The sequence below is a fragment of the Halichoeres trimaculatus genome, unplaced genomic scaffold, assembly GCF_033239565.1.
Source record: "Halichoeres trimaculatus isolate MK-OKI-2021-1 unplaced genomic scaffold, fHalTri1.1 fHalTri1_scaffold_13, whole genome shotgun sequence".
Lineage (NCBI taxonomy): Eukaryota > Metazoa > Chordata > Actinopteri > Labriformes > Labridae > Halichoeres > Halichoeres trimaculatus.
The window spans coordinates 13,929,252-13,944,798 of NW_027437191.1; the positions used below are offsets into that span (position 1 = coordinate 13,929,252).

Below are 15,547 nucleotides of genomic sequence, written 5' to 3' on the forward strand. Positions count from 1 at the left end.
GGTCATGTAAGGCCCTGTGTAACAGGATAGGGTCTAAAAATATACTTTTATTTGAAATTTAGTAATGCATATGCATTCCAAACATGTAAGACAATTATTCCATCAATAAAACATTACACTTTTATTTTTGCAAGTTATTTTCAATTCTGGACGTTTTGAATTTTTCCACCCACAACAGTGTGAAATGTTGAAGAAAAGTGTTTTTAATTTAAGGATAAACACATGCTGAGATGGGAAATTATCTATTTCTTGTGTAAGTGTCTGTACAATCAAATCATAAATTTTAAAAGGGGAAAAACATCCCAGATATTTCCAGAGAAAATGTACATTTCTGATAGAATGATTCACTTCTTGTCTTTGTTTTGATGTTTTGACCTATCTTTTATAAGATTGCACAGTGTTGCTTATAATCTGTATTAGAGCTTGAAAAAATATTTGACTACTTGTGCATCTTCATTAAACTGTACTACATCCAAAATATGGACATGGTGACCTTCTCCCCCTGAGAGTTTGCTAGTTTTTGTTTTTGTTGTTAACTTTTGAGCTACTCAATTGTAAATATTTTATTCTTGTCAATACAAGTTTTTCTAATCGAAGAACATATGGGCTTTAACACCCAACCCTCCATTCTTTTCTGTTTTGAACTTTCTAATTTCTTTATGGTCCAAAGAACAATGAAGTGGGTTATTTTTCTTTTTTTTATGTTGTGGTTGTTTCACTTATATTATTATCTTATTTAATTTGATTTTATTTCATTTATTTTAATCTAATTCAATTTTATCTTATTTTATTTTATTTTATTTTATTTCATTATTTTTTACTTTTTATTCATTTTTCCCTACCAAAATTACACTTTAATTTGTCAGTTTTCAGTATACTTGATAACAACCACAAACTTGGATATATTGGTCTACACAGAAACGTATTTGGTTTGGACTTGTTTGCACTCTTTCATTCTTTCATTTTGTGTGGGAAGGAGCTTACACATGCAAGTAAATGTAAACGCAAATTTTTTTATTATGTTACTGACCCTGACTTTTTAATTTTTGATACAAAATTTTCCTTTCATTTATTTACTTTATTTTTCTTTTAAATTGCTTTCAAAAAAGTTTATTTATTCATTTATTTATTGTTACCACATTGTATAACAATGGTCTGAAAATAACATGTCATACTTGTTTTACTGTTTTTCCTTATTTCTGAAAAATGAATGTAACTTTGTCGAGCTTTGTCGAACATATTTTAACTTTGCATTGAATAAAAACTTAAATATTAAAAAAGAACTTAAAAAAATGAAGCCCTCATTAGTAAAATAGACTGCATCTGTTTATTCTTTAATCTGTTGTGTGTGAATGTGTTTGTCATTGTGTTTTAAATTGTACTTTGAGCTGTGCCAAATTTCTCCTTTTCTCTATCTATCTATCTATCTATCTATCTATCTATCTATCTATCTATCTATCTATCTATCTATCTATCTATCTATCTATCTATCTATCTATCTATCTATCTATCTATCTATCTATCTATCTTGTATATGGGAACACCCATCCTGACCACCCTAAATTCAAAATGAGTCTTGTAGCATCGTTACATAAATGAACCCAACTTGTGAGCCCATAGTGCTGGACTACATTCCAACACACTTATTTTTTAGCCCGCGAACATGGCAGATGTGTGACAACGTCATCACACAGCCTGGGTGGGTGCACTTTTTTATTTCCCTGCATGGGATCTCAATCTGGTGTTTTATAATTGCTATTTATCCGTGAGCCAACTCCACCTTCCCACCATAAGTGCACAGCAGTGTGGCAGTGAGGCAGTGGAAACAGCAGAGGAGAGCATCCCACACTACTCAGGAAATAACTGATATGGTGAAAATGGGAAAGATAATACAACTTGCGAGACAACTTGAGTTTGGAGGGTCCTAACTGATTTTAAGTGTTAAGGGAGAATTGGTTACTTCAGCCTGACACATATGCTTTGTTTATTTTGCAGCAACTTTGTTGAGTTTTGCTAAAATTGGTACTGCAGGCTGAAAAGTCATAACATTTTGATAATGATCGCTTGCAGTTAAGTATACTGTGTTGCGCATATGAAATTCATTTGTTGCAAGAACATGAAAAGACATTTTCATCCATCATGGAGGATAAGAAAAACAAGCACTATTGAGTCAGAATTTTGCTTTCTCAATATTTTGTTTATTCAGCAAATCTTATAAAAAGGTGAAACACTTTGGGGAACACAACATAACCCTTTCATGTTCTTTACATCTCCTTTCTTCCGTTGTACCTAAAAATCTTACAAATATCCATTCATCCAAGTTCTGAGCGAAATCTTGACTACATATTTACATCACCAGAATTATTTTAGTGCATGGTTTCTATCACGGTTTATGGCAGGATATGTGAAAGTGTAGAGTTTTCCTAAATGTTATACAGTTTACATTTGCCATTGCAGTAATACGCTCAGTGTACCAGGTGCCCACTGCCATAGTAGATGATTCCTGGACTTTCACACTGTAACATGAATAGCAGATGCACTATGGGAGCAGTGAGAAAGGCTCGTAGTTTTGCTCATTCCTGGCCTCCTGTAAGTTTATGGAACAAGTCCTCATCTAGTGTCTCGTTCTGGTCCTTTGATCTTGTGGACAGGAAAATGTAACCGCCGATGAACTCGTGCACCACTTTGCAGTCGCAGCTTAAACAGCAGAAAGCTATAGACACATTCTGGTCAAACTCTATGGTCACCTGGAATTACAAACAAACAAAAGATTCACACAAGTTAAAGAACAATGTTTGCAGGACACACTTCACAATACTGATACAATAGCACTTCTACCTGTCTAATTTCCCAGTTTACATTCCACTGCTTCATGTTGGCAAACCTCCATGTGGTAACAGGCAGACAAGACGACATGTCAATACGGATCAGACGGTTGTATGAGATCCCCAGAATCTCATCCTTCTTACTGCCTTTGAACCTGAAGATATGAACAAAAAAGTAAAAATACTGAATTAAAAAGCAATCTCTCAAATGATATCTGGATTTCCAAACATGGCTCAAGTTTTGTAATAAATACGTTCACAGTACCTGACGATGTAGTAGTTGATACCAAACTCTGGAAGTGACTGCCAGGCCTGAATAAACCTCATCTTGGCCTCCATCAGTGACAGCCGTGCAATGTTCTGATGGGCCTCCAGGATACGTGCTGTGAGCTTAATATAAACACAGATTAAGCAAACACAGTAAGTAATAAGAGTGATGCAACTTTGATGGCTGTTGGCAAACTTGGAGACTTTGAACTGACCTGTTTGGTCTTGTGCTTCTTGGCGTAGCGCGGGGAAACAAAACATTCAGCATTCATCTCCATAGCGTCAATGTCAGGAGCTGCCTGACCAGGAGGGGGCGCCAGGCTCTTCATCTGCAAAAACGACTGGATGCTCTTTACCTCTGACTTATAGGAGCTGTAGGCCATTGTCTTTCCCTTGGAGGCCAGGATACATGCAGCTTTCCATTTGGCGTATTGTGTTTCCTGTAAGATGGTGCAATCGTGAGTCAGTTACAACATGAGTATAACAAGAAACCGGAGAAGGAGTTGTATGTATGGAAATGATTGTAGCGCATGTACAAAAAAGAGCTGAGCCTCACATTGTCACATCGAATATAGACCTCATTCATCCCATCAGCAACTGGGAGCAGGAGCTTGATGCCAAACTTCTTATCTGTCACATTGACATCAGGGACCACCTCACAACCTGCCGAACAAAGAGAACGTTAAAGAACTGGAGGATAGTGCAGGAGCTCAGCGAATATTTTTACTGATAAAGAAATCTGCAAGCAGAATAGAATTTTATCATATTTATGATTTTTTGCACAGATAACACTGAATTATTGAGTATTCTATGCTTTCTAGCCTTTATAAGTATTTTCCTAAACTGAGGAGGCTTCTCAAAGACATTATCATTAATCACTGGTATGTTTGAAATAAGGGTAATTCATCCTACACATCACAGTCTACACACCACTGTTTTGCACTGACCTCGGAGGTGAAACTGCTCTATGGGTTCTCCAAACGAGGCTTCTTTGTTTTTGTAGTAGGAGATGGTTGTGTCCTTGAATACAAACCAGTATTCTTTGTATGGCCGCAGTGTTAGTCTTTTGGGCCTAATTTCAGAGAGAAAAACAAAATGTAAATCATCATTTTGCCTGTAAACAGTGTGTGACCTTAAATGCCACAAACACAAAACACTTAAAGCAAAAAAGCATGAATGTTTAAGAGGGTTTGCAAGATCCATTTTAAATAGTATGAGACGCTTTATGAGGACAGTGAGCAGCTCAGAGGAAGGTTGTTTCCTTGAATCAATGCTTTGACATTTTCGGGTCTGATTAACAACCCAGAAATGATTTAAAGCAAGAAAAAAGGCAAATATAGAGGCTATCAAATTTTATACCCAATATTTCATCCTGTCTCCTAAATCCACTTATGACTGCTTCAAAATAAGCCCTCAAATGTGGTGGATTTAAAACTCCAGACAGATTTCAGTTTAAAAGACAGCCAAAGATTAATTTTAAACAGGTTTATTCACTTCATTTGAGAGAAATGAAACTTTATACACAGGTTTAATAAAGGTGGTCTTACCTAAAGAGGCGGAGGGTGTCTGCCAGCTCTGGAATGTCTGTAATGTCTTCCTGGGGGTGGGACAAACAACGGTCAATTATCCTGTATCTTCTCCTGACATCACCATGTCAAGACATGCAATCATCAGAGGCCTGTCCATCACTGCTGCTTTAAAAACAGGTGTTCTACTCACACTGTAAAGACCCAAAACCTGAAAATTACTGTCACTATTTGCTCCAGTTTGAAAAGTATGTTTACCAGAATCCTGTCTGTGTGTCCTCCTTCAAGAGTCACTTCCAGGTTGGACAGGGCGGCCTCTACTTCATCTATCTCTGGCTCATTGGAGTGGTCCAGTGGTTCACTTGACATAGTCAGCTTACAAATGTGATACTGAAAGCAAGGAAATAACATTTTTTACCCCAAAAGTGAACAACTTCTGCAAGAAATACTCATTATGAAGCCGACATGACTTAAGAGGTTACGCAAGACTGGCATGAGTCAGAGGGAGCTTTGAGCACGGCCCTGTGTGCCAGCCATTGCACCAATGTGTAGGTGAGTGTAACACTGATCTCCTCTTGAATCACCATGATTTCTGAATCACTGTCCCAACAGTTGCTCAATAACAGCCAAACAAATAAGAGACAGGCTGAAATTGAGACAGAGACGATCAAAGGGTGAACTTTTCTCTGTGTATGATAAGATTCATTAGTTCTTAGGAGCGCATTTTTCGTCATATTGAGAACTCATGCAGAGTATTTCTTCTGTATCACTTTTCCTTTTCTCTCTCTCTGTCATTTCTCCTAATTGGGATTTTACTCATGTCCCAGCACCTTCCTGCATGAGTTAGATATAGCAATATATTACAATTTAGTTATTTTACACTGTACCAGAGTTACTTCTGGCTTTGGCCATGGTTGTCCTGGACCCATAAAGCGCTAGGTCTTCAAAGTGCAGTGAAAAATGACACAGTGAGGAAAAAAAATATTACCAGCATAAAAATTTGTAGATTATTTGACTGCAGTGCCATCACCCATATTTTTCTTTTTTTCCTTGAAAATGTGGTATATACACTAATTCATTATTCTCCTGTCATTAAAAGAACAAAGTAACAGAAATTCAATTTCCGTGTTTTTTTTTCTTTTTTATGATTTACCCCTTTAAATTTTGTTACACTGCACGACAACATCAGCCTATGGCCATTTCACTCACTCACCTCACTTTGCAGAGAAAAAGGAGAAGACAGTGAGTAAAAATGTGACAGAAGGTCAATCAGAAACTGCCTTGAATTCAGAGATTTAAGATTTATGAGTATAAGGTTAATAGCATGTTCTTTGTTATATTCATTATGCCAGACATCTTGGTTATAGTGCTTCTCCAAGGTTAGTCGTACTTTATGCTTGGTAACCAAATAATAAACAAACAGTGCAGAGCTGTAAAAAATAGGAACCGAAATCTTTTGAAATGTGGAAAAAGATATGCAGAGTTTTGAGGTTGACTTGTTTAATTACAGAACAGACAGAAACCTTCATTACAGTGATGTTACATGACTTACCTGTAACGAGGCAAACATCAACATTTCCTCTTCAGTGCAGTCGATCTCCTCCAGCAGGATGGACCAGCGTGCTTGTTCATACAACTGTGTGATCCTCACTGCGTCATACTAAAACACAGGAATGTACAAACACACACATGTTCAAATGTAATCCAAACCTTCAGATAAAGTTTAAGAGTGTGATATTCCCAAGGATAAAAAGGACATTTTCCAAAGGCTCTATAACATTTCTGGGAGTCTCACTTTTGGGTTGAGGTCAAAGAAGACGTTGTATTTGAAGCGAAGCAACAGCTTTTCTTCGTCTTGGATGTCTTGCTCCATAAGAGACCGAGACGAGTCCAACCACCTGTGGGAACAAATAAACAACTAAATATATCATACAAATTATGTAACTGTTCAGATCAACAGCACCAGGTTTGAGAGACATTGTACTGTTTTGTGTTTTTATGTACCCTGCATTGTTGACTGCTTTATCCACCAGCGAGAGCGGCTGGTACATCTTGGCCAGTTCAGCAGGCGGCAAGTTCGGTTGAGACTCAGCGAGTGGATTGTCTCCAAACCAAAGGCTAGTGGCGGACACCGGCATCCCGTTCTCTGGGTCGTAAGTTGCAGTCATGGTCTTGCTGTACATTGGGCCTAGTTTGAGCAGAAATGAGTTAATTTTAGGGTTTATTTTTACCCACATTTTCAATGACAGTAGTGAATTTAAAGTACTTATAGGGGGATGTTAAAATCAGAAAGAACCTTTTCAAAAGGAATCAACATGTAGAAAATAAAAGTTTGGCAAACAAAAAAGAAAACAGAACAGGATGATGCATGATCAAGGGGTAATAACTAAGACGGTATTAAAGGAAGAGATCAAACATTTTTATTATTTATACCACTGCAAAGATTGGGGAGTAATCCTTGCTGCATAGTCAGTGAAAGAAGAGAAAATGCTTGTAAAGGAATCCTAACCAAGAGCTCGGCAGCATACTGAGCAATTCTATCAGATCTCACTGATCAAAAGTTCAACCTTTCAACTCTCCGCAGCACTGAGTATTTCTCATTTCTTCTCCCACAACACATGAAGCGCACAACATTTAGAGGCTGTCTCTTCTATTTCTACCACAATGTGCTGAATTAATGGCATTGTGTTTCGCCTTCTGACCTGTTTTTGATTTTAAAGATGAAGGGAGCTGCAGGAGTGAGGATGAAACTAGGGACTGTTGTGGTGAGGATTCAATCATATCTGCTGAGAGCTGTCACTATAACAGGATTTCAACTTCTATACAGTGACATCAAATTGCCTTTGCATTACCTAATCTTTTTAAATAAATCAACAAAACACAGTTCTTCATTCTGTTTGTATAAATACAGGAATCCTCCAAAAGCTGGCTTATAGCTGTGTGCTTCTGTTTATACTGCTGTGCTTTTGTATCTTTTTTTTGTAATTACCAGGAAATGCAAGATTAAATTAGCCTGTGTGGAATAAGAAAACTGAAACAACCTCTCAGCCCCTACAAATACAAGGCAACAGTAATACTAGGATACTATGAAATATAAGCCAAAACATGAACAACAATAAGCCATGAGGTATGATGAAAAACAGAGGCTGAGACATGTTTAATAATCTGGAAGCACCACCATTTCTCTCCGCCTGATTCATCCTAATCTTTTTATCAACTGAGCCCTAACCTGGATTTTCTAATACAGCAGGGATACTCTTTATACAAGGTCAAGTTCTTCTTCTTTCAAGCTGTGAAACTTTTAGCACTGTTAAAAACGCCAATGTGTTCCACGGTACCTCCCGGTCCCCCGCTGAGTATATCAATGTCCCAGATATCATCATGTTCTGAGTTCTTGTCTTTCTTCTTTTTCTTCTTGGATGGATCATCTGGGGGCTTCAGCAGGGACAGTTCCTCTGATCTTCTGATATCTGAAATGGTGTAAAAAACAGTGTGGGTGAAAGGGTTCAACAGGAGCAGAAAAGGCCACTGGAGGATGCAAAAAAGGAAAGACAGAAAAACTCACTGAGTACTCGACAGATCTCTGCCACGGCTTTGAAGACCACGCTGGAGAAGCTAACAGTCATTTTGACCGTCTTCATATTGGGGAGTTGAAGTAGCAGGGGTTTGTGCTGGGGTGTGTATCGCAGGTCAGCATCAGCCTGTGAAGAAATATGTCTTTTATATAACATACACAATATCTGCTCTTTCCATATACATCCTTTACCTATATATTGGTTTGGAGATTATGATCTCATTGAAGAAAATTACTGTGTCACTTTCACTAGAGGATTTTATATCAAAATTCCTGTAATATCCTCGGGTTGTGTAAACTAAGTCACAGTCTGAAGTCATGTTCTTACTTGCAGTGTAGGTAATCAACACCAAAAACTGAGGATGGCCTAAAACTGAAAGCTAAGTTATAGCTATGCATTGGACTAATTTATTCTGCCTTGTTTCAAAAGAATTAAGCACTTTGATGACAGAACATTTCCACTACATTTCAAAAGTGGGCTTAAAGAATACCAGGCTGTAAAATATGTGTGTGAATTATAAAACAACTCATGTTACAGGCTAATATGTTAAAATGCACCCAGAGAAGGCTCTATCTCATATCGCATATGGAGCTACAAACACTTTAAACTCGTTGTGCTTAAGTTCTTTTGAGCTTTGTACAAAAACAGTTAAATTCTGTGTTTCTTACGTTCGAGGATTAAAGGACTAATGTGTCACCACCAGGACCTCAAAAAACTGGTCCATGCATTCATCTCCAGCAGACGTGATAACGGCATCTTTACAGGTTTCCTTAAAAAATCAGTCTGGATTAGAACACTGCTGCTACAGTCCTCATTTAGACTTAGAAAGTGGATCACATCAATCCAGTTCTGAGATCTTTACACTGGCTGCCTGTCTGCCAGAGGATAGATTTTAAAAAAACTCAATAAAGCAATGGATGGTTTAGACTCAAAATAAATCAGTATGAACCATCAAGACCACTCAGGTCATCCAGAACAGGTCTGCTTTCAGTCCCAAGAGCCAGAAGCAAACATGGAGGAGCAGCATTCAGCTTTTATGCGCCAAATATCTGGAACAAACTCCCAGAAAATATCAGGTCTGCTTCAAATCAAGGCTCACCTGAACCTGTGATGTAACTTCAATGCTTATTTCTTAAAAACAGTTTTAAAACATTTTTACCTTTTATTTTGACATTTTATTTTTTGCTTGGACCAAAATATTTTTAATTGAGTTTTGATTGTTTTCTTTTAATATATTTTGCTGACTTTTTTAATGGTAATTTGTATTTCTCTGTGAAACACTTTAAATTGCCTGGTTTCAAAATATTAGACGTGCCAGTACATCCATCTCCTCTCACTGCCTTATTTGGTATCATGCCACAGGGTGTATATCTATATATAAGAATAATATGCTAGCCTTCTGTACTTTAATGGCAAGGTGCCTTACACTGTTTTGTGGAAAGACCCTCTTCCTCCTAAATACTCTCTCTGGATTTAAGACATTGTGCAATATGTTAAGCTTGAGAAGATAAAATACTCTCTTAGAGGGTCTGTCTTAAGATTTTATGAAACGTAGAAGCCTTTCTTGATGTTTGTTGAGAAGTTGGGAGTGGAGAGTTTAATCCCATAATTTATTGTAATTCTTTCTGTGTTGGCTAGCGCTAATGTGGGATGACTGATTGGTATAGCATATTATCTGTCCAGTGGGTGGGTTAACAGGTGGGGTTTTCTTTGATAGTTTGTATATATGTTTTTCTATATACTGCCTTTTTTGTATATTGCAAAACTTTCAATAAAGAGATCTTGATTAAATTGCCTTGATACCGAAATGCGCTAAACTTACCTTGCCTTGTCTATAAAAAGGTCAGTGTAATTATAAAAATAGGGAAAAAATGTAAACATCTTTACGCTACCTGAATCCCATACTTGTCCAGGGTCCAGTGGGTTTTGAGCAGCCAGCATTTTCTTTGCTCCCACCACAGGGCATGATCTGACCAGTCCTGAGGAGCCTCTGCAGACAGAATAAACATTACTACCATACAACTCTCAAAGTGCTAGTTTTAAGGCTTGTTATTGCACACACTACATTTGCTCACAACACACAAAATTCCTGTACCCACGTTTGTGTAGGCAGCTGAGCATGATTTAAGTGTGGTTTTATGAGTCTACCTGACATCATATTATGGTGCTGGGCTGAAATCCGTCTGTTGATGACAAACTACTTAGTCATCTATTATGTCTCATGCTCTTTCAACCATCTCAAGTTAGCCTTCTTATCGTATGAGCTCCTCAGTGTTTACAGGGAACTATAAAGAGATACCAAGTCAGATCTGATCTGAACATTGGCCCCTAAGGCTACAAATGCCAAAGCTTTGTAGTGAACAATGGCACTGCAGTAAAAAAAAAATGCAGGGCCAACAAGGGCGTGGTCTCATAACAGAGCACTTACAGCTGCATGGGTAGGCTGAGAAACTGTGCTTCAAACATGCAGAATCAGTAGACACACTTTTTACAGATAATCAAAGAAAAGTGCTTTGACTAAAATAATACAAGGATTTTAGATGTGTTAAGGCAGTTGAACTTTGTATTTTATCCACCACCGAACATGTTACAGATACTTACTGATCTTCTCCACCAGCTTCAGCATAAGGCCTCCAATGTGCAAGTCGCCCTTCACTCTGAGCTTAAATTTCATGGACTCATCTCCAACCTTTTGATCCACCTGCACAGACAGCTCCCATGATGTTTCTCCATACTCTGCGGCTGTGATCATTGCCCTGTGCACAAGGACGAGAGTAAAAAAGCACAAGGATTAAGACACTGCAAGGTTAAGGTATACTCACAGAGGCACGCCACAGGGAGTGCTGGAGGGGATAAACCCACCACTACAAACCGTCTCTAATTAATAACATGGTGGGGGAAATCCACTGAAATATGCTGATTCTTTCCTTGCTTTCTTTTGTTTGGAAGATTAGGAAACACCTGGGATGAAAACATGAGTCAGAGGATTAAGTGTTTCTCAACATCCTGTGGGAACATCCAAATGTAATCTATGTGTTTCTTATCCTCCAACAAAACAGATTTTCACCATGCTTCTTCTGCAGCATCTCTGCAATGATACTGCAGCCCCCAAAGTTCTCTCAGCTGAAACATTTATAAATAAGATATCAGTGAACGCAAAGGCTGGCAGATGTACCGGTCAGGGCCAGCAGGAAGAACATGATGATACTGCAAAACACACAATACACACAGCAGGCATAACTCAGCAGCTCTGCACATGAAGGCACAGATAAGGTGGAGGATTCTTTGATTTAAATTATGAAAAAGACTTTACGGATGAAAGAAATTCAGTTGGTAAGAAAGGGGAGAAAAGTGGAGGAGGTGCTGGGAGGGTACAGCTGTGGAATGTGTGACGAGCAGGGACACGAATCTGGTGCAGGAGAGACCGTACAAAACAACACTCTCCACACACACTGCAACAATCTTACTTTAATTCACATCTTTAAAATGCTTAACAAAGAGACGCAGACCAGTACACACACTAGTCAAGACAAGTGGCACAAATAGAGATACCTGTGCCATTTGTCCTCAGTAGCCCAGTGGAAGTGTATGCAGAGTTAGTATGTATGACTGGGAGGCTTGGTTTAATGAGCACACTCTGGTTTCTTTGTGCTCCCGCCCTGTGCAGCCGTAGGGTACAGTTAAAAGTTTCAGTTTGAGCTTGCAATTCAGCTTAAGGGAGGCTTGTTGGGATGTGTTGAAGATTGATGAATTTACTCCAGAATTATTAGTTTGACTGTGACAAACAGCTTAAAGTGGGGACAACGTCACAATGCTCATTTTAACACATTTTCAAAAATATGTCTCACAAATAACAATGTCACTTTAACTCCTTACTAAGTACTGAACTGTGAACTGCATTTACGTTACAGTATTCCTATTTCAGTCAATTTCTTAGTGTATAACAGTGTTAAATTTCAAGGGTGCACTACAAACACAACAAACTGCAGAGTTGAGGGAAACACCCACCCTCAGCTATTGATACAGTAATACAGTCTGTAGGGCCCTTATCTCAAAAGTACCAAAAGTCTCCCTGTAGTGCCAAAACAATTTCAATTGAGCCAAGAAGTCCAAAATGAAGGGATAACAGTGCACGCTGTGGCAACTATAACTTTGGGTTTCAGGCCTTTTTGGAGCAACAAGCATACTCTGGTATGTTTCAAAGATTTACACGTTTCACATAGTGCACTCCACTGTAGTCTAGGCCTACTTTTATTCTAACAGTACAAGCAAAACACAGTTATTAAAAAAGACCTTCTAAAATAATCACTTGACCTCCTGCCGGTTGGACATACAGACACAAATCTCATTTGGACTCCCTCTTTCATGTGATGTGATTTCATACCTGGGACCCATTCTCTCTTCTTTCACTTGAGCTGGCTGACGGCCCATAACACTAGAGCTAAAAGTTACGTGGAAGTCAAAAAGTTGAAAACTTTTCTTACCTTTCTTCAAAGTTTTCTGTCGCTGAGTTATTCCTGGAAGTTTCTTGGGAAATGGAGCAGACAGAGACAGAGGCTCCAGAGGGGATAAAGCACGCCCAGTTCAGACAGGTAGGGAGAGGAGGTGGGGACCGTTACAGGAAGTTAGCCGGGCAAAGGTGGGTTGTCCTGGAGTTCGACGACGACTAATGGTTGAAAATGAATTTATTGGGTATACTACCGTATTTTAACCTAAATTTGACGGCTTGGTACATTTGAATGACGTTAAAATGCGTTTTTCGCAAGTACCCTCATGGACATTTACCCCCAAAGCCCGTCAATATGTGCTAGCACTTTTTCACGTAGAGGTAAACTAGCTACCATAGTTAGCCAGTGTTTCCGAGGAAAGTAAGTATGGGTGATGAGCTTAATAGAATCGAAACGATTTTTTTTTATGTTTCAGCGTAGTCCACAATTAACATGATACATTTTATGACCTGTGGTCCAGAGAAAATATCTGTTAGCAGCAGGAAGCCTAACGTTTTAACATGTATAACAGACTAGTCGTAGTTATTGCTTTGGATAGTGCATTTACTGCTTATAACGATGTTAACTTAATTCAAGATAAAGACTGACTGTATTAGTATATTAAAGAACTCACTATATCAGTCTAGGTACCACTCAGGCCATTGAAGTTGCAATGTATGAGGAGTATATATATGGACTTAAAAATTAAAACAGTCAGTGTTATTATTCACATTAGTATGGTGTCATATTCAGATTCAGAATATTTATTGTACCCTTGGGTAAATGTGGTTTTCAGTGAGTAAGTGTTCTCGTATTGTGACACACACAAGACAGGACAAAGTGCCAGAGTGCTTAGACTAATATAGGAGGAGACAAAAGGAAATAAAGGAGACAAAAAAGGCCATTAGGAAAAGTGTTTCCTTCTTCTTCTTTTTTTGCTTGGCCCACACTAGAGGACCAACACCTTTAACAGACAAAACCTTGTAGGATGGAATACCCCTAAGTTAAAAGTAAAAAACCATACCCAAATAAGCATGCTGAAAAAAATCCCCCGCACTAACGTAAGGATGGGTACTGAATTAGGTACTTTTAAAGGTACCAACTGAGAATGGTACTAAGTTTAGGTACCCAAACACTTCTGGAACCTGTGAGGGAGTGGAAGAGTAGGTGATTTTCCATGCCGGACATGACAACATTGCAAGTTTTTATATTGAGAAATAAATGTGTTAAATTGAAAAGCTTTGAGGTTTTATTGTCAAACAAATTTATTACCACATAAACAGACAAAAGTACCAGAAATTGGTACCACTGAGTACTGATACCTACTGCCAGGGACTGGGCATTCAGCGTAAAAGCTCTGTAATGTACTTCAGAATATAAACTCTATCATTCAGTTGAAACCTTATGTGGATTTGTTTACAGAGATTTCAAACTTAAATTCAACTTGAAGGGATTGAGTTGGTGTAGTTTCAAATGAGGTATGATTTCTTTGAAAATATCACATCATGGCTGTTCCTCCAGTTTACGGGAATCTAAAAAGAAAACATGATGAGTAATAGTGCACCTCATTTGCTTCTGCCCACTTTCAGTATATGCCCACATCTCACCCAATGAGTATATCAAGATGAATCACTTCAGTTGGTCTTTTCCACGTTGTGATATTGCCAGCTTATGAAACGACAATAACAAAGAGTCAAAGTAATTGTTGCATTTTATCATTTTTGAAGTTTGTGTTCTACTGATGACCTGCCAGCCATACCGATTGTCGTCATGGTTCAGCTTTGGATCTGAAGGTAACCTTCTTTACTGACTGGGTTATATGGTGAACAGTGAATGTGTCAAGGCTGCCACCCTCTGGTTTCTATTGGTAAAATCATTGTGTCTTTTCCTCCAGCAGGTACTTGAACAAAGTGCATACCATGGTGATATGGAGACATCAGCCTTGAGTTTTCACATTAAGAGCGTAAACAATCACATCAGGTAATCAAGCAGCTTGGACACACATTTTAATAGAACTTGATGATTGTTTTTTTTTAAATAAACACAAATGTATTTTAAATAAGGATAATCTTAAAATCAAGAAAATAATTAACAGATCTACAAGAGTAGTTGGCATTTTTGTTTTTCTTAGGCAACTCCAAAATGCTTTAGATAACCTCTCAGCCTAGCTTAAGAATTAAAAAAGTGAAAAAAGGTGGGACGTGAAAGATTTTAAGGCTGTCCCTTTCTCAGTCAAGCTGTCAGAAAAAGTTACATAAAAAATGCAGTTTTGGTTCATGAGTCAGATCTTATCAGGTAAAACAGTATTATACAGAAATAATTGAGAGTTTGCATCAAAGAGAAACACTGGTGTAATTTAACACGTTTTTTTTCTGTTGGATCCATCAAATTGGTGAGAAAAATATTCTTAAGGCTGTCAGTGAAAAAAAAAAGATGAAGTCCCTTGCTGCCACATAGTGGCGCCAGAAGACCATACCACAGCTGCTGATGAAGAAGGTTGTAAACCAGCTTTAGGTGCTTCAACTCTGTGGTGTAGATGTCGGCAACTGTTTGTAGTTTGTAGAAGCATGAGTGTTTTGTAATGGTCCAGTTCAAGTCTGTATTAAATTTAAAAAAAAACATCTCTATCATTCCCATCATCACATGGTATTTTCTTGACTTGAAGAAAGGAGTAACTAATAACTTCTACTATTATCACAGAATGAAAATGCCAGTTAAAGCAACAGGGTGCAACAAATGAAAGGCAATGTTTTTGAGTCATTCTCAATTATTGTCATATGAGTTGGGGCCAAGAATTTCTAGGTTGTGATTATGTCACCATGCCATAAAAGCTACCGCAAACCAGCTCTTTTATTTTGATAGCATGG

The 15,547-nt window shown here is 38.1% G+C and overlaps 1 protein-coding gene across 1 annotated transcript; it reads right to left on the bottom strand.

Moving 5' to 3' along the window:
* Positions 1-2,279: 2,279 nt before the first annotated feature.
* Positions 2,280-12,770, bottom strand: fermt1 (FERM domain containing kindlin 1). Its single transcript, XM_074684667.1, has 16 exons — positions 12,678-12,770; positions 10,795-10,949; positions 10,086-10,183; positions 8,184-8,319; positions 7,957-8,088; positions 6,623-6,806; positions 6,414-6,516; positions 6,171-6,278; positions 4,877-5,008; positions 4,640-4,689; positions 4,040-4,164; positions 3,649-3,755; positions 3,308-3,532; positions 3,091-3,215; positions 2,839-2,980; positions 2,280-2,747 (listed from the first exon to the last, which is right to left on the bottom strand). Exons 2-16 carry the CDS (start codon positions 10,943-10,945, stop codon positions 2,574-2,576), a joined length of 1,992 nt encoding a protein of 663 aa, XP_074540768.1. The 5' UTR covers positions 10,946-10,949; positions 12,678-12,770; the 3' UTR covers positions 2,280-2,573.
* Positions 12,771-15,547: the final 2,777 nt, after the last annotated feature.